Source organism: Oryx dammah, unplaced genomic scaffold (genome assembly GCF_014754425.2).
Source record: "Oryx dammah isolate SB20612 unplaced genomic scaffold, SCBI_Odam_1.1 HiC_scaffold_3, whole genome shotgun sequence".
Lineage (NCBI taxonomy): Eukaryota > Metazoa > Chordata > Mammalia > Artiodactyla > Bovidae > Oryx > Oryx dammah.
The window spans coordinates 35,798,903-35,818,227 of NW_024070187.1; the positions used below are offsets into that span (position 1 = coordinate 35,798,903).

Consider the following 19,325-nt stretch of genomic DNA (forward strand, 5'->3'; position numbering starts at 1 on the left):
GCTCATAGAGAGCTCGACAACTTTGCCTTGTTGAGAGTCTATATTTGATTGGATTTCTCTTGAAGTTTACCTTCTTACCTCTTTGTCATTTCCTGTAGGCAGAATCACTTTCCACTGATTTCCTCATAGTCAAGATTTAAAGGAAACAGGCACAGAGGGAGACAAAAACTAGAAAGCCTAGCTTATAAAATCCTTTCCTTGTTTTCCATCAGAGTCCTGAGACCCAACTCTCAGAGTCTGACTTCCTCTCTGAGAACCTAACTTTTCCCTTCTTGGCTGATATCAGGAAAATGCACTCCCTTCTGGAGAGATACCAGCTCTCACCTACAAAGTTCATCTTTATTCTGTGGGCAAAGGATCTGAAGTACCACACAGTAAAAACCCTACAGATGCCCCCAAGGATAAAGTGAAGGATGGCTAGGAAATGGAACCAACACAGTGGAAAGTCTCTAAAGGCTCTAAAACTAGAGCCAAAATGCAGTAAAAGTATCCATTCTACCTGCCACTTGCTGAATGCATTCATTGCCCCAATTCTTTACCCCTCCTTGGCCCAGGTCTTTCGCATGTGACTTTATAGTTCCTCTCATTAAAAAGGCTGAGTGTATTATGCCAGCCCTTGACTTGAGTTCAGCCATGTGACTTGCTTTGACTAAAGCAATGTTTGTTGTGTAACTGGGCTTGCTATCTTTTTTTTGGCAGTGGCTTGGCAAGTGGGAGTGGAGGGGCCTCGCTCTCTTGTACCTCTGACACTGATATGCAAACATGTTTGTGGGTCCTAGGAAGAAGACGGAAAACACGGGAGTCAGGGCCAGATTGCCTGAGCCAGGCCAAGCCTAGGTAACCAATCTCTAGCCAATTCTCAAACATGTAAACAGAGTTCAACTTAGAGCAGCAGTCTCAGCAGAACTGTAGATCTGTAAAATTACTATTTTAACTCACTATGCTTTGGGATGGTTCATTATGAAGCATTTTTGTAGCCAAAGGTAACTAACTAATAGTTAACTCATAGAGCCAATGGTCAATTAAACATCCTGGAGCTTTTCTCTGAAGGGTAAGCAAGGAATCCTGGAAACCATTAGGCTGATAACTATAGTTGCAAATACAGGTTCTCCTTGTGCCACATTATATAAATGTTCCCCCCACACACATTAGTAAAAATATTATGAAGGGTTTTAGCGTACCACTAATGTTTTCTGGAGGTCAGTGTCTTCAGCTTGGCTTAACTGACATAGAGCATCTTCAACTAAGTGACTTCGTCTGACTCTAAGTGTAAATGAAGGGGATTCAGCTCTTCTTTGCAGAATTATTCCCCCAAAATTCATGTAGTTGTTCTCTTCAAATTTCTAGAAAAAGAAATATTTTAGGAATCCTCATAGGAATACAAGAAATTATTTAATATTTCAAATAAACATTTTATATAGCATACATTTATGCCAACCATTGCTATATATACTCATATCACAATTACGTAAGTAAAAGAGCACTGTGAGTATAATTTGGAAGACAAAGAGATCATAAAATCTATGGCACCAAGGAATTGTGCAAAATGATGGAATACTACACAGCCATAAAAAAGACTAACAAACTTTTGCCTTTTGCAGCAACAAGGATGGACTTGGAGGGCATTTTGCTAAGTGAAGTACAACGTATGGAAAAAGACAAATACTGTATGATATCATTTACATGTGGAATCTAAAAACTACAACAGACTAGTGAATAAAACAAAAAAGAAGCAGACTCGCAGATACAGAGAACAAACCAGTGTTTACCAGTTGAGGGAGGGAAGATATAGGGGTAGAGGAGAAGGGGTACAAATCATTAGATACAAAATAAGCTACAAGTATATATTGCACAACACAGGGAATATAGCCAATATTTTATAATAACTATAAATGAAGTATAACCTTTAAAAATTGTGAGTCACTATATTGTATGTCTGTAATTTATATATTGTACACCAACTATGATTTCATTTTTTTTTTAAAAAAAAGGTTGATGGGAAATGTTACAGTGGAAGAATGTGGTCAGCATCTGAACCCACTGATGAATCTCAGAATGAACAAAAGTGAAACCACCAGAAATAATGCACTGAAATATGGAGAGGTGAAAATAAACTGGGCCTGGAATTTGCTTTACAATACTTAACAAAAACATGGGAATTCCCTGGTGGCCAGAGGTTAGGACTTCGAGCTTTCACTGCTGAGGGTAAGGGATCAAGCCCTGTCAGGGAACTAAGATCCTATAAGCTGCATGCCACAGCAAAAAAAAAAGAAACTTTAGCAAAAATAGTAACAACTAAAAATTTAAAAAATGATAAATGAAGTATGGCAAAACGTTGACGACTGCTGACAATTTGTGCTGGGGTTTAATATGTCATTATCTCTACTTTGTATATATTTGAAAATTTTACATAATAAAAAATAAGACATACATACCAACATTCTTATTTGGGAATCAGCTTGCAATAATTTAATTTTGGACACCAAATTAAAGACAAATGGAAAATCACTGAAAATAATCAGACTGAAGTTTTCTGCAGGTATCTAAAAATTAAAAAGACAAGAATTTTGATAATCAAAAGAAACGGAAACCTTCATTCCTTTACCTCACTACCTTAAATTATTTACCTCCATACTTTATAGAATTCATTTTTAACAATCTAAATTACCTAGAAACAAATTTCTAGGAAAATGCATTTGCTTTGTGGCTGAAAGATGTTTTAAGTTATCCAAGAGCATCTACTTTAGCAAATTCAGCATTACAGTGAGGACATTTTCAGATGTTAACTTACAAAGAAGCTACATAGCTATTAATGTGTTTCCCCTTTAAAGTACAAAAAAATATTCAGAAAGTAAAATATTCTTACCAGGTTTTTTTCCCTATAGATCACTCTTTTTCTATCTTCATAAAAGTTCAACCAAAATGATAATTCATTTATGTGGAACATATCTTCTGGTAATCGACAGTTAGTTTTGTTTACCTTAAAGAAAATACAACCTGTGATATTTATTTTCTATTAGTGAGTAACTTAATCTATTTTTATATATGCCTCAGTTCAGTTTAGTTCAGTTGCTCAGTTGTTTTTGTGACTGTTGCTCCGACTCTTTGCGACCCCATGGACCGCAGTACGTCAGGCCTCCCTGTGCATCACCAACTCCCAGAATTTACCCAAACTCATGTCCATTGATTCGGTAATGCCATCCAACCATCTCATCCTCTATCGTCCCCTTATCCTCCTGCCTTCAATCTTTCCCAGCATCAGGGTCTTTTCAAATGAGTCAGCTCTTCGCATCAGGTGGCCAAAGTATTGGAGCTTCAGCTTTAGCATCAGTCCTCCAGTGAATATTCAGGGTTGATTTCCTTTAGGATTGTTGGTTTGATCTTGCTGTCCAAGGGACTCTCAAGAGTCTTCTCCAACACCACAGTTCGAAAGCATCACTTCTTCGGCGCTCAGCGTTCTTTATGGTCCAACTCTCACATCTGTATATGACTACTGGAAAAACCACAGCTTTGACTGTATGGACCTTTGTCAGCGAAGTAATGTCTCTGCTTTTTAATATGCTGCTTAGGTGTGTCATAGTTTTTCTTCCAAAGAACAAGCATCTTTTATTTTCATGCCTACAGTCACCATCCACAGTGCTAATCAAAATATCTAATTTTTAAAAATTGGCAGACGAACTGAACAGACTTGTTTCAAAGACGACTTACAGATGGCCAACAAGTACATGAAAATATGATCAACATTGTTAATCAGGGAAATGGAAATCAAAACCATAGTGCAATATTACCTTATGCCTATTAGAATGGCTATCATCAAAAAGACAAGAGAGAAGTATTGGTGAGGATGTGGAGAAAAAGGAACTTTTGTGCACCATTAGTGGGAATGTCAATTGGTGTGGGCACTATGGAAAACAGTATGAAGGCTTCCTCACAAAATTAAAAATAGAACTACCACATGATCCAGCAATCCCACTTTGGGGTATAGAGCCAAAGGAAATGAAATCACCTGCTCAAAGAGATATCTACAGGCCCATGTTCATTTTAGCATTATTTAGAATAGCCAAGGTAAATAAACAACCTAAGTGTCCATGGACAGATGAATGGACAAAGAAGATATGGTGTTTATATATGTGTGCGCATATACACTGATACATACATATATACACATGGAATTTTATTCAGCCATGAGAAACAAGGAAATCTTGCCATTTGCAACAACATGAATGGATGGTGAGGACATTATGCTAAGCGAAATACTTCAGAGAAAGGCAAATACAGTAAGATATCTCTTATACATGAAATCTAAAAAAAGCTAAACCCAGAAACAGAGTGGAGTGGTGGTTTATAGAGTTGGGGTGGGAGAAAAGGAGAGATGTTGGTCAAACGGTACAAACTTCCAGTTATAAGATAAATAAGTTCTGCGGATCTAATGCACAGCATGGTGATCATAGTTAACAATATTGTACTATATAGTTGAAAGTTGCTAAGACAGTAGATCTTAAGTGTTCTTACCACACTAAATAAACAGTAACTATAAGTGTTTTGTAATATATACGTGTCTAGAAAGGGAAAAAGTGGAAGTAGTAACAGATTTTATTTCTTTGGGCTCCAAAGTCACTGAGGACAGTGACTGTAGCCATGAAATTAAAAGACTCCTGCTCACTGGAAGGAAAGTTATGACAAACCTAGAGAGCATATTAAAAAACAGAGATACCACTTTGCTGACAAAGGTCCATATAGTCAAAACTATGGTTTTTCCAGTAATCATATACAGATGTGAGAGTTGGACCATAAGGAAGACTGAGCACCAAAGAATTACTGCTCTCAAGGGACACTTGAGAGTCCCTTGAACAGTGAGAAGATCAAACCAGTCAATCCTAAAGGAAATCAACCCTGAATATTCACTAGAAGGACGATGCTGAAGCTGAAGCTCCAATACTTAGGCCATCTGATGCGAAGAACCGACTCATGTGAAAAGACACTGATGCTGGTGAATATTGAAGGCAAAATGAGAAGTGGGCAACAGAGGATGAGATGGTTGGATGGCATCACCAACTCACCAGACATGAAGTTGAGCAAACTCCAGGAGATAGTGAAGGACAGGGAAGACTGGTGTGCTGCAGTCCATAAGGTCACAAAGAGTCAGATAAGACTTAGGGACTGAACAACAACAAATCAAATTAACACTCTGTACACCTTAAACTTACACAATGTTCTATTTCAGTTATATCTTAATAAAGATGGAGGAAATATACTACTTTAGAAATATCAGTGCATTATTACTTCTGAAAAGCACTAACTTTTGCACATAATACTTCTCCTATTGAGACTGATATCACGTGGTGAAACAGTACTCTTGCTTGGAAAATCCCATGGACAGAGGAACCTGGTAGGCTATAGTCCATGGGGTCGCAAAGATTCAGACACGACTGAGTGACTTCACTTTCACTTTCTTTTTGTTTTGGTTACCGATTGAGCAATTTATATTTATAAAAGCATCTATTTTGGCTAATTATTTTTCAATTGAACAATACCAATTTAATTCTGCTCTTCTATTTAAAATGCTCTGGTTCCTTCCTTTCCTCCAATAATTATTAGGTTTATTAGTAGCCTAATCTTAGGTTACTTCTGGATTATGTTATATATACTAATGAAAATGCTGAATCATTGTCATATCTGAGTATTTGTGCCTGTAATATATTATATATACACTATATACATATTATATATACTATGTAATATATTCCACCAGAGTCTATCCAGTTAGCAAAACAAACAAAATTCTAAATATTTAAGGTCTGAATCAAATATTTTCATTCTTGCTGTGGAAAATAAAATAAGACTTCAACTGGCTAAGAACTAAGGGAACTTGATTTAGTAAAATGGTGTATACATTCCTTTAGATGAACCCTTACCTTATATATGTCTTTCATCACTTCCAGAAGAGTTTTAACATTGTGGTTACGGATACTCTGAACAGTATTATTCCAGCAAAACATTTGAGAGATGATGGCAGTTTTCAGCATCTGGACAAGTGAGTTGAGGGAAGATTCTTGCAAAGATGTCCAACACTGCTCTGAGACATGTAAAATCAGCCGTGATAAATATGCACCTCCAAAAAAATTCTCTCAAGTTTTCTAAGTTCTTTAATGTAAGAAATAGATCATATTTTCCAGTTCTGATGGCATAACCCATAAATCACGGGATAACCTTTTTGAAAGATAACATCCTGGACCATATTTGTTACTCACAGATGTGGAAAAAATTTTTGCTCCCTGATTAAGTATCTTTGGAATTAAAAGCTCAAATTCAGGTTTCTGAAAAAAATGTGTTGATAGTTCATGTTTATGCTTGATTACTTGATTGATTTCATGATTTTCAAACTGAAAATTCCATAGGGTATTTATAAGGTCTGAAAATATACACGGGTGAAAACACAGAATACATATGCACACACACAAATACACACAAGACACAAAATGTGATCAAGGACAATTTTAATCTGAAAAAAAATTATCTATGTTTTCAGACTTTATTATCACCTACGATAGATGGATATATTTTTAAATTAGCTCAGTAACAATATTTTAGTATCACTGAGTTACAAACTGAATTTCTGTACCTTTAAAAGAAAATTCTCAGAAAACAAACAAATCAGATGTTAAAATGTATTTTCAAGTTAATGTAATTAAAATAGTGTGACCCAGATGCATGAAAGGAAGACAATGTAGCAGACTTCACAAATGGAATCAAATATATATGAGATATTGGTATATGATGAAAGAGGCATCGTGTATTATCAGGGAATGAAACAGATCACTTAATAAATGTGTGACAACTGGAAACTGATCCCCAAAAAATGAAGTGTAATCAAGATAAACTCCATATAGTTCAAAGATTTAAACATAAAAATGAAACAATGGGGGGGATGGATTTATTGGGAGATTGGATTGATATAAACACATTACTATATATAAAATAGATAACTGATAAGAACCTACTGTATAGCACAGGGAACTCTACTCAATACTCAGTAATGGCTCATATGGGAAAGGAATCTAAAAAAGAGTGGATTTTTACATATTACAACTGATTCACTTTGCTATACAACCGAAACTAATACAACATTATAAATCAACTATATTCTAATAAAAATTAATTAAAAGAATGAAACAATAAATATTCTAATAGGAGCATGGGAAATCATTAAATTTCATCATAAGGTAAACTTTTTGAGAAAAGATTAGAAACCATAAAAGAAAATGTTAATACAGTAGGCTGCATAAAAGTGTTTAAAAATATTACACATGGCAAAAATACCAAAAAGCAAAAAAATTTCAGTGACCTAAAGAAAAAAAATTGCAACTCATCTTACGGATAAAGAATTGTTGGGACTTGCCTGGTGGCCCAGTAGTTAAGAATCCACCTGCCAATGCAGGGGATATGGATTCAATCTTTGGTCCGGGAAGATCCCAAATGCCAAGGAATAACTGAGCCCAAGAGATACAACTACTGAAACCCTCATGCCTAGAGCCCATACTCTACAACAAGAAGCCACCACAACGAGAAGTCCTTGCATTGCTACAAAGAGCAGCCCCCGCTTGCCTCAACTAGAGAAAGCCTGCACACAGCAATGAAGACTCAGCACAGCCAAAAATAAATAAATCAAAAAATTTTTTAAAGAACTGTCTTAGTAGTTTAAAAAACTTCAAATAGAAAAGAAAGATACTAACAACAAATGGAAAAATAGGTAAGAGGAGAGAACTGATGGTTTGTAGAGTATGATATAAAAATATAACTGAATATAGGAAAAACAGTACAACTTCACTCATAATGAGACAATTTAAATTAAGATATTCTTAAAAATTCCCTGGAAGTCCAGTAGTTAGGACTTCACCCTCCCATTGCATGGGGCATGCAAGCAAGCAAGCCATGTGGCAGGGCCAAAAAAGAAAAAGAAATAGATTCTTCTTTTCAGAGTGGTATAGACCAAAGTTTGGTTTACACTGTGGGCTGATGCTTTCATATTAATTGATGAAGTATAAACGGTACATCTTCTGTCAGAGCTGCCATGTTGCCCAATTCCAAGGGTGATAATGTGAATGGTGACCACTTAAGTTGGGCAATATGATGGCCCTGACGTCTGTGGAGGGTCATTTGGCAAAATCTCTCAAGATTTAAAATGCACATACAATCTGACCCAGTAATTTTGCTTTCTGAAAATTTCTCTGCTTGTATAAATATATATATATTTATATAAATATATTCATATAAATATATATTATATTATTGTATAATATATATTAAATATGTATAATTATAATATAATTATAAGCAGGGAAGTTTCCAGAAAGCAAAATTATTGGGTTTATATATATATATACAAAGAAATGTATGTTAGAACTGTTATAAGAGCAAAAATTTAGAAACAACTGTTCATGTACATGAATAGAATACTATTCAGCCATTAAATTGGAATAAAGCATTCATATAAGTCAGGTAATATAATGATTTCCACAATATAGTGATTTGTGGAAAAAAGCAAGTTGCTGAAGAATGTATGCTACCATTTGAAAAAAAAGAATACATTTCTATATGTTTTTATAGAGTATCTTTCAAATGTTATGTAAGAAACTCTAACTGCTTTGTGGGAGGGGAATTAGGTGGCTATTTCACTGTCATCTTTGCATCTTTTAAGCTTTGGACCTTGAACGTTAGCTCAAAGTCATAAAAGGACATCCCAAAGCACTGAATAAAATAAAAAACAAGAACACAAAGATAAACATTGTTCTCCTCATGTCTGATCAAAATACCTAAAGTTTTAAAACACCATAAACAAAAAACTTTAAAGTATGGTTTTATCTTCACTGGATTTATCTTGACTGGTTGTGAAATTCTGAGGTCGAGTCCATGACCAAGTCTAGGAATTGCACATGTTTTGTAATAATAAGAGTAATGATTATCTACTCAATCATGTGTGACTCTTTGAGACCCCGTGGACTATAGCCCACCAGGCTCCTCTGTCCATGGGATTTTCCAGGCAAGAGTACTGCAGTGGTTTGCCATTTCCTTCTCCAGGGGACCTTCTCAACTCAGGATTTGAACCCAAGTCTCGTGTTTCCTTCATCTCCTGTGTCTCCTGTATTGCAGGAGGATTCACTGAGCCACCAGTGAAGCCCATTATACTAGTTTCGAATTCAAGCAGGATCCTGTGGGACCCTCCTTAGTACAAGGGCCTTCTTGTGTCTCCTTCCTGTGTCTTCCCTGCTTCTTGTTTGCAGGGAAAAGGATTAAGCCTCCTAGACCTTCCCTGAGTTTCAAAGGGCAGATTTAAACTGTTACTCATTGGGAAAGTGAGGGAATGCAGAAACGAAGGGAAAGCAGTCAAGAAACAATAGTGGAGGGATGGGGCAGGGTCCTGGTTCCTCCTCAAAGGATATATAAGACAGTTTGACATATATATCTCTGAGTTCTACAGGAACTATGACTCTCACTCAGGTGGAGGATGGTAACTTCAGGCTGAGCACAAGCACTTGAACCCCAGACTGTTTACAACCAGAAGGCTGAAGACTGAGATTCCTGGAGCACCACCCTGTTACCTCACCACCGACCAATCAGAAGAAAAGTCACACACTCAGCAGCCCTCCCTGAAAATTTTCCTTTAAAAACTCTTTCCTGAAACCCATCAGGGGGTTTAGGTCTTTTGAGCACAAACTGCCCATTCTCCTTGCTTGGCACTTGAAATAGACCTATCTCTGCCCCAAACTCCAATGCTTCTGTTTGTTTGGCCTCAATGTGTATCAGGCACACAAACCTGAATTTGACAATAGCTTTAGGTTAATCTTTTCAATAATATACGTATCACTTACTCAAACATTTGCACAGTATTTTCAAATCTATCTAAAATTTGTTACAAATTCTATTTCAGACAGTATTCTATTCAGAATACATATAAAGTGACATAAAAGTAATCAAGCTTACTCAGGACTTTTGAAGATTGATCGGTCATTTTACGAACAGCCTCTGCAAATGGAACCACCAGAGTTATCCAGTTCCTGGAATCCAGCATGACAGGACACTCTGGGAGCAGAAGGAAGACTGATAAAGCTTCTTGGTGTGGAGAACGACATGGAAGAGCTCCAAGCAGATTATCCCTGAGACATGCGGTTATCTGTGGTTGAAAAACAATCAGGGAAAGGCCCAGGACATATTAGATACAGTATCATAAGAAACAAGATGTAAGAAGAGAGGTTTCATATCTACTATGTTCCTTAATAATTTAGTTTTCCTAAAGCCTACTATTCAAACTCCATCACTCCCTGATATCCCAAATACCCCTAAAGTAGTACGTGAGAACCATCTTCCCTATTTTATGTTGGAGTCAATTAAAGGAATAAAAGTGAAATCACATACCTGGACCTACTGAACAAATTGTGAAGATTGCTCAATTAGAAGGGATCCATACCTAAATCTATCTGACCTAAGATACACCGTAGCAGAGGAAATGGCACATGTTCACCTCACCAGTCCTGTTTCATCTTTCTTCAGGGCGCACAGGAAGACGGCATTGCCCAGCCTCCCTGCAGCTAGGTGGAGCCATGTGACCGGGTTCCAGCTAACGGAATGTGAGGGAAGGTGATATATGGTACTTCCAGGCTTGACCCCTAAAACCTCTCTATGACCTTGCACACCCTTTTTCCTCATCTGCCAATCAACATGAAAGATCTGCCGGAGAATTTTATGGCCCTGGGGCCTAGAATGCCACAGAGAAGGAGCCTGAGTCACCCCTGAATGAGCCTGGGCAGAGGGCGGTAGGGTAACAGAATCTGCCACGCCCAAACATGCCACTCTGACATGACGATTATTTTAAGCTGAAGGCAAGTGAGAAGAAGTAGACACAGAATGAGCTCTCTGGCCTCCCCCATCTTCCTGAAAACAGAACATATATTCCCCTCATCAAGGTGTCCTCCTGTCCACAACTTCCTGTATCAGGAAGGGCATAACAGTCTCACTAGCAGAGCTGAGCTGGCCCTGACGAAGACGCCACACAGCAAACCTTACTACCTAGCCCTTATCCACCATTATTTTCTTCATATATCTGCCTTCCCACCATTTGCCATCCAAGAAGCTCAAAGTCCTTTTCCTTTGTCTTTTCACTTCTCTACAAAATTATTGTTCTTCATTTGCTAAGTTGCTATTGTGAAGCAAAAGTGGAAGTTAAGTCACTCAGTCGGTCTGACTCTTTGCGACCCCGTGGACTGTAGCCCACCAAGCTCCTCCGTCCATGGGATTTTCCAGGCAAGAATACTGGAGTGGGTTGCCATTTCCTTTCCCAGGGGATCTTCCTGACCCAGGGATCGAACCCAGGTTTCCCACAATGCAGGCAGACGATTTAACCTCTGGGCCACCAGGGAAGCCCTGTGTGACTCTTTGTGACACCATGGACCGTAGAGTTCATGGAATTCTCCAGACCAGAATACTGGAGTGAATAGCCTTTCCCTTCTCCAGGGATCCAACCCAGATCTCGCACATTGCAGGTGGACTGTTTACCAGCTGAACCACAAGGGAAGCCCCAGAATACTGGAGTGGGTAGCCTTTCCCTTCTCCAGTGAATCTTCCCAACCCAGGAATCGAACCAGGGTCTCCTGCATTGCTGGCAAATTCTTTACCAACTGAGCTATCAGGGTTGCTATAGAAGCCCCAATTCTAACCACTCCTTAAAGTTACTCATCACTGAGTATTTCCATATATATGCAGGATGCGCATGTTAATAAACTTGCTTTTCTCTTATTCATCTGTCTTTTCTCAGTGTAATTTGCAAGGTCCCAGCCAATGAAACAAAGATAAGGAGAGAAAAAGTAATATTTTTTTCCTTCCCTACAAGTGCCTCCTACCTCAACCCTCTTTGGACTTTGGTGTGAGAAAAAAATCTTTACTGTGTGAATAAGCCATTGAGATTTTGAAGTTGTTTGGAGGACCTTATGTTTGGAAGAAGTAATCAAGACGATGTTGCCCCTTGAACTGGACCTGGGCAATCAAAGCCTCCTCACCCACTCCCACGTGTTTGGAATGTATGCTCTGCCCACTGTTCCCAGAGTGGGTGTGTTCCAAGGACCCTGCCTTCAGAGAGTAAGGTATTCTGAGACCATCTGGATGGTATATGTGACTGAACCCAGCAGTTAACGCCTCTGTATGAACTTGAAGATTCCAGGGGTTGGGTGTAGAGACCTACTCATCTTGGTGTCACCCAAGACAAACCTTGTAAGTTCCCTGGCTTATTAAACCTGCCGCCTTCCAATCTGGAGTGGCTGCCTCTTTTTTCAGTCTTTCCTGGTCCTCTGATCACAGGAGCCAGTTTCTGAACCAATAGTTTATTTATTCTAACAGATCTTAGATACTCTTTAACTATGAATGTCTGCCTCTACATAAGGATTAAGTAAGATGATACATGATACAATAAACTGTGAAGTACTGTATGTTATTGTTATTATTACATTAATGTTCTTGCAATTTGTTTTTTCATATGTCCAGAAGAACATGACTTTTGTTGAATGCTATTAGGTATACATGAGAAAGGTACAAAGTCAAATAACATCAAAATAGGGTCAAAAAAGCTAGATTTCTTTTGGCGTATAACATCACAGAGTCTTTGATATACTTGTGCGCGTCATGACACCGTAATAATATGCAGTGTTCCCAAAGTTGCTTCACTAAGAGCCCCTTTTCATAGAGTCTGCAAAACTAATGTATCTTAGCACTTATATTGGGAAGAGCACACCAAGTAATCTCCCACATCACTTAAATATTTTCGTTAAAAATATACTTGATCACATTTACTATTCTTACTTTTTCACTTTGAAAATTAAAATAGTTTCTACTGCACATTAAGAAACTCTCTCCCCCTTTCCCTTCAGAATGTATGGATCCACAACAGTATAGAGATGATTTTGAACTGAAGACATCAGAGATACAGCTAATAGAAGAACGAACAGAAGGAAGCTTTCAGAGCTTTCCTCATCTGACTAAAGGCAGAGGCTTCAAGAATGAAGCAGCCATAAATCTCCCCCTAACTAGGCAGGCAAGTGAGCTACACTGCCAGGGACGAGACCCTGCACTTGCAAACATTATTGCAAACTATCCTATCTTCCATGTATCCCCCTAAAAGCCCCTCTGTTTCCCTGAAAAGTTCGTTTGTTTTCTCACAGAAGCCCTTTCTCCCCTTTCGCTAAAATTGGTGTATAAACCCTTATTCCTAGCTGTTCTAATCCATCTATTGTTAATTGGTAGGTCCCCAAACATATGAATTCCATAATGCTCTTTTCATAAGTTATACTTCTTAAACATTGTTTTTCTCATATTGAAAACAAAAATATTGTATCTACTGTACATTTAAGCATTCAGTAACAAAAGTGCGTCTAGTCAAAGCTATGGTTTTTCCAGTAGTCATGTATGGGTGTGAGAGTTGGACTATAAACAAAGCTAAGTGCCAAAGAATTGATGCTTTTGAATTGTGGTGTTGGAGAAGACTCTTGAGAGTCCCTTAGACTGCAAGGAGATCCAACCAGTCCATCCTAAAGGAAATCAGTCCTGAATATTCATTGGAAGGACTGATGCTGAAGCTGAAGTTCCAATACTGTGGCCACCTGATGCGAAGAGCTGACTCATTTGAAAAGACCCTGATGCTGGGAAAGATTGAAGACAGGAGGAGAAGGGGACGGCAGAGGATGAGATAGTTAGATGGTATCACCGACTCAATGGACATGAGTTTGAGTAAGCTCCAGGAGTATGATGGACAGGGAGGCCTGGCGTGCTGCAGTCCATGGGTTGCAGAGTCAGACATGACTGAGCGACTGCACTGAAGACTGGAGTGGGTTGCCATCTCCTCCTCCGGGGGATCTCCCTGCTCTCCCTCGGGATTGAACCTGCATCTCTTGTGTCTCCTGCATTACCAGGTGGATTCTTTACCACTAGTGCCACCCGGGAAGCCCTGGAAAATAAAATGCCAGCGCCTAAATCAGTAGTATTTCTCCTTGTGGCTCAGATGGTAAAGAATCTGCCTGCCATGTGGAAGACCTGGGTTTGATCCCTGGATTGCGAAGGTCCCCTGGAGAAGGAAATGGCAACACATTCCAGTATTCGTGCCTGGAGAATTCCATGGACAGAGGAGCCTGGTGGGCTACAGTCCATGGGGTCACAAAGAGTCAGACACAACTGAGCAACTAACACACACACACAATATAGTAACTGCATAATAAACACTAGCCCCTCCTCTATCACACTTCTATCTCACTCAACTCCTAAGAAAATTAACTGTAATCATATTGGTTCCTGTAAAGAAATTCTATGGCTCTATTTCTAAAGTGAATATTGGTTATTACCATCGAAGAAATCCATTCTTTTTCTGTTAACTTCTTGAAGGTATCTCTTGCCATTTCTAAGTCCACATCAATGGAAATCATTTCTCCAGGTTCTCTTTGGATGCAGGAAATGCAAAAATAAATAAACAGATTAAAAGAATATTTCTAACTTCATATATCATTATGTTTGCATTCTTTTGAAATCATCGATTTACTTGGCACCAAAAGTTTTTTTTTTTTTTAAGTTTATGTTTTCCTAAAAGAAAACAGGTAACAATTTATTATCTCAAGTTTGGACAGTCAACAATAGCAAAAGTTTGCATGCTGTGTCTGAGAACTGAAATCATTTACCCTTATACTCAGCCTGTACACTGGGAATTGAAACTCCCTAATCCCACCTATTTTACCATCTATATTTACATTACTTTGGGATTCCACTGTTTCATTAGCATGACTTTACTATTCCAAGACACTCCTGCCCAAGCCAATGGCTTGACTGTTCACTTGAAGAACTTCCTGAAAAGACCCATTAACTCCGCTAGGGAACACAATCAACAGTTTATGCCCTAAAATTCTTTGCACCTCTTGTCTCAAAATCCTTGCCTTGATGTTTCCATCTGTCCTGGATCATGGTACATTTCCTCAATCCTAATCAAATCCCCAACCCTCCCCTCCCACATTGAAAAGACCTGCCTTATTCCAAATTGCTAAAAGAAATTGGATTTTTAAAAATCCAAACCTGGCCATGCCCCTCAGAAATACTACCAAGGCTTTGTCTAAGTGTGGCATTTCCCTGGGTTGTGTTGATAATATTTGAGGAGCCTGCATTCTATATAACAATTTGTCTTTATAATGTATTATTTAAAAATATTTCCTGTTTATTAGATTAACCAATCAATTGTAATACTAGGGCTTTAGCATTCATGCAAGTACTAAAACAAAGTACTGTAAATTTCCCTTTAAAATAAATCTTCCATTGCAACCTTTGGCATCTTAAGGTCAAACCTTGAGATTTCTCACTTTGGGAAAGGAGCATGGAAATTTTAGAAAGCTAATATTCTTAGTGTAGAAAAGATTATCCTCTATGTAGTGAGAACTAGCTTAAGACTACAGTGGGGAAGAAAGAGAATGAGCTGCATGGTAGAATCCCCTCCTTTGCTGCCTGGAAGGACGGAAAGAAGAGGAAGGCAAATGGGAGAGAAAGGGAGCAGAGAGAAGCAACGTCTTAATTTCTCATCTCCTGCCTTTGGCTAAATAAGTGGAGACAAACAGGGATGCCTTGCGGGACTCTCAAGTGATAACTGCCTCATGACCTGTGGAGGTTAGAAGAGGGGGTGAAGGAAGCCATGACATTCAGCTTCCCTGGGCTTCTCTGGTTCCCAGGTGAAGCCTCTGCATCCAGAAGTTCCTCCAATCTCACTGAGGAGTGGCTGAGAATGCAGCTGGGTTAAGAACCAAAGCTGAGAAATACCTGCAAAAGGGATTAAGTGAATACAGAGTACCGCCTAGTGGCAGTTGTGTACAGGTATCTTCTGAACCTGTGAGCCAACCTGAGGCCAAGTCAACAAGGGAGGGAGAGGACATGACCTAGCAAAGGAGGACTGGGAGGAGTTTCCACCAGCTGCAAGCTGACCTGTAGGCATCAGCCTCCAGAGAAGACAGAGGGCAGCCTAATGTTAGTTGCTCAGTCATGTCCGACTCTGCGACCCCATGGACTACAGCCCTCCAGGCTCCTCCATCCATGGAATTTTCTAGGGAAGAATACTGGAGTGGGTTGCCATTTCCTTCTCCAGGGGATCTTCCCAATCCAGGGATCGAACCCGGGTATCCCGCGTTACAGGCAGACTTTTTACTGTCTGAGCCACCAGGTAAGCCCGAGGGCAGCCTAAGGGCCCCTTTATGCTGCTCCCCACCCCACTCCCTTGTTATTGTTAAATTAATTATACAAGGAGGCCATCACAGTGCAGTGGATCTCAGGCCACGGCGACCTATAAAAGCAAACCAAAATCTAAGCCTGTAAATTCCTCAAAGTCATGAAATCAAAGCCTAAGGACAACCAATCAAAAAACAAACAAAAAAAGCCAACTAGGCTTTAAGCTATAGCTAATCAAATGCTTCCTTCTTTTTTCTGCGCCTTCTCTATGTCTTTCCCTGAGCTCTTGCCGCTTGAGCTCTCAACCAATTCCAAACTGGTGTTGTGTGATTCAAATCGATGTTCACTCTGATAAACTCTTACAATTCTTAATCTGCCTCACTTTATCTTTCGGTCATTCCCAGGTATATTATTGGAGATCAAACAGGGAGGGGAAGGAACAGTTGACCAAGTGTTCAGCATTTAACAGAGGAAATGTTTAAACTACTCAGATCAAGTGTCAAACCAAGTAGCAGAGAACTTGGACTCTCCTCTGTGGTAGTAAGACCATTAATAGTTAAAGATAAAATAAATAGGATCTGTTTTCCTTACTGGGCTCACAATAAGACCTTCAAAGTACAGCCCAGGCCTCTAAGTACAAAAGTGAAGTTAGAATGAATTGATCACTCCTAGATAAAAAGATTCTGAAAAAAACACCATTCTTGCCAATCAGATAACACAGGAGGGCAGGGTAGAGGAAGGAACAATGTAAATTAGAGATTACAATTTGTAGTAGTCCAATGGGAAATTTCTTTATAAAACAGAAGAATTCTGTAACAATCCATGGAGTTTTCAATGTTGGATTTTTGGTTCATAGATAACAAAATTCACAAATTAAAATGACTGAGTCTAAATATTTCATTTAAAATATTCTCCAGTGTTTTAAATAAAGGTAAGTCTCTTTAAATAAAGGTAATATAAATATTACCTCTTCTTTAAAAAACTTGCAGTCAGACAAGCAGGAGATGAAAATATCACTCTAATTTCACTGCAAAAATAATAAAATAAGGTTAACATACTACTAGCACGTTCCTTTTATCTTACTCTGTATATAACTGGTGACGTGGAATCATTAATAATGATAATAACTGCTCTGTTAAGAATTTTCCAAATTCTCGCTATACTTTGTGCATGGTGTGCTAGATCTCATAAAAATCCTTCATAGCTGATTTGATCAAGTCATCTAGATTTAAATAAAATCTACCCTTTTGAAAACAGAAATTTGTGGAGCTGCAGAGAATAAACTGCTGCTGCTGCTGCTAAGTCGCTTCAGTCGTGTCTGACTCTGTGCGACCCCATAGACGGCAGCCCACCAGGCTCCCCTGTCCCTGGGTCTCCAGGCAAGAATACTGGAGTGGGTTGCCATTGCCTGCTCCAGAGAATAAACTATGAAGCTATAAAGAGTCAGTCTTGGGGATGGCTTTGTGGGACAGACAGAAAGCATTTTTGATTCACTCCTGAATTTCCCTCACCTATCAAAGTACCTGGCCCATTGTACATCTTCAACATAGCCCTGTTAAATGAAGAATCAGTGAATATGTCAATGACTTCTTCAAACTACAGATGGTTTAAATCAAGATTAAAATGTAAATAATTTAACGACAAAGCCAGGCCCTCTCTCTTATGTTTAGGATAAAATGAACCAAGGCTTCAGAACCAAGTACAAGTGATTTCTGCTTTATCAGATAGGGCCACCTCTCAGCCACTTCATCTTCTGTACTTCCGCTTGCCACTGCCATCCATTTTTCTGTCAGAGACTGGTTAATTCGGCTTATTTCTGGCAGGGTTTTCCTGGAAACACCGGTGGAACTAGTATCCTTCTAGGAAGAAAAAAAAAAAGAATGATCAGGAAAATACACACACACCAAGTAGTAAGACACAGGTGGGAGACACAGCGAACCTGCTCAGGCAGTGGGATTTGGTGGGAGGAGCCTTGGCATCAGACTGGCTGGCTGTCCCATTTCCCAGCCCGGGCCACTTTGATTGGTCTGAGCCTTAGTTTTTATCATTTAAAAAATGAAATAACACAAAAGAATTGATTGCAGCATTATTTCCAATAGCCAAAAAGATGGAAACAACCCATGTTCAGCAACAGCATCAATGGATGGATTTGGAATATTGTGTGCTCAGTTGGTTAGTCGTGTCCAACTCTTTTGAGCCCGTAGACTACAGCCCACCGGACTCCCCTGTCCATGGAATTCTCCAGGCCAGAACACTGGAGTGGGTTGCCATTCTTCTCCTCCAGGGAATCTTCCCAACTCGAGGACTGAACTGGTATCGCTTACATCTCCTGCGTTGGCAAGCAGATTCTTCACCACCAGTGTCACCTGGGAAGCCCATACGGGATATGGCTCAGCCACAAGAGGGAGGGCGTTCTGACACATACTGCAACATGGATGAGCTTTGAAAACATTGTGCTGCATGAAATAAGCCCAGTACAAAAACATGAGTCCACTTACACGAAACAGGCTAATTGATAGAAAGGATATTAGACTGTACTTGGGGTCAGGGGTAGGGGAGAACTCAGAGTTGTTATTTAATGGTTAAGAATTTCTGCTTGGGGGGGAATAAAGAGTTTCTGCCTGGGGTGATGAAGAGTTTTAGAGATGGTTAGTGGCCATGGTTGGGCTTCACAGGCGGCACAGTGGTAAAGACTCTGCCTGCCTACGCAGGAGACGCAGAACACACGGGTTCAATCCCTGGGTCGGGAAGATCTCCTGGAGGAGGAAATGGAAGTCCGCTCCAGTATTCTTGCCTAGACAATTCCATGGACAGGAGAACCTGGTGGGCTGGAGTCCATGGGGTCACAAAGAGTCAGACATGACTAAGCGACCAAGCAAAATAATGGTGATGACTGTACAACATTGTGAGTACAATTAATACCACTGAATTGTACATTTTTAAATGGTTAAAATAGCAGATTTTATGTTATGTATGTTTTACCACAGTTAAAAAATGAGTTAGCAATAACCACCTCTCTGGGCTCCCGTTAAGACTAAAATACATTGGGTATACAAAGCCTTTCAATTATAGAAAGTACTGAATAAAGACTAGCT

General features: G+C 39.2%; 1 protein-coding gene across 1 annotated transcript in view; it reads right to left on the reverse strand.

The window, feature by feature from the left end:
* LOC120861949 (probable E3 ubiquitin-protein ligase HERC6) overlaps positions 1-19,325 on the reverse strand; it is a 52,755-nt gene that overhangs the window by 15,757 nt on the left and 17,673 nt on the right. The window contains exons 9-16 of the mRNA XM_040237880.1: positions 17,965-18,089; positions 17,198-17,257; positions 14,379-14,472; positions 9,982-10,171; positions 5,916-6,076; positions 2,867-2,980; positions 2,436-2,543; positions 1,182-1,343 (exon numbers count right to left, since the gene is read on the reverse strand). Of these exons, the coding sequence (XP_040093814.1) occupies positions 1,182-1,343; positions 2,436-2,543; positions 2,867-2,980; positions 5,916-6,076; positions 9,982-10,171; positions 14,379-14,472; positions 17,198-17,257; positions 17,965-18,089 (1,014 nt within the window). The remainder of the gene's footprint in view (positions 1-1,181; positions 1,344-2,435; positions 2,544-2,866; positions 2,981-5,915; positions 6,077-9,981; positions 10,172-14,378; positions 14,473-17,197; positions 17,258-17,964; positions 18,090-19,325) is intronic.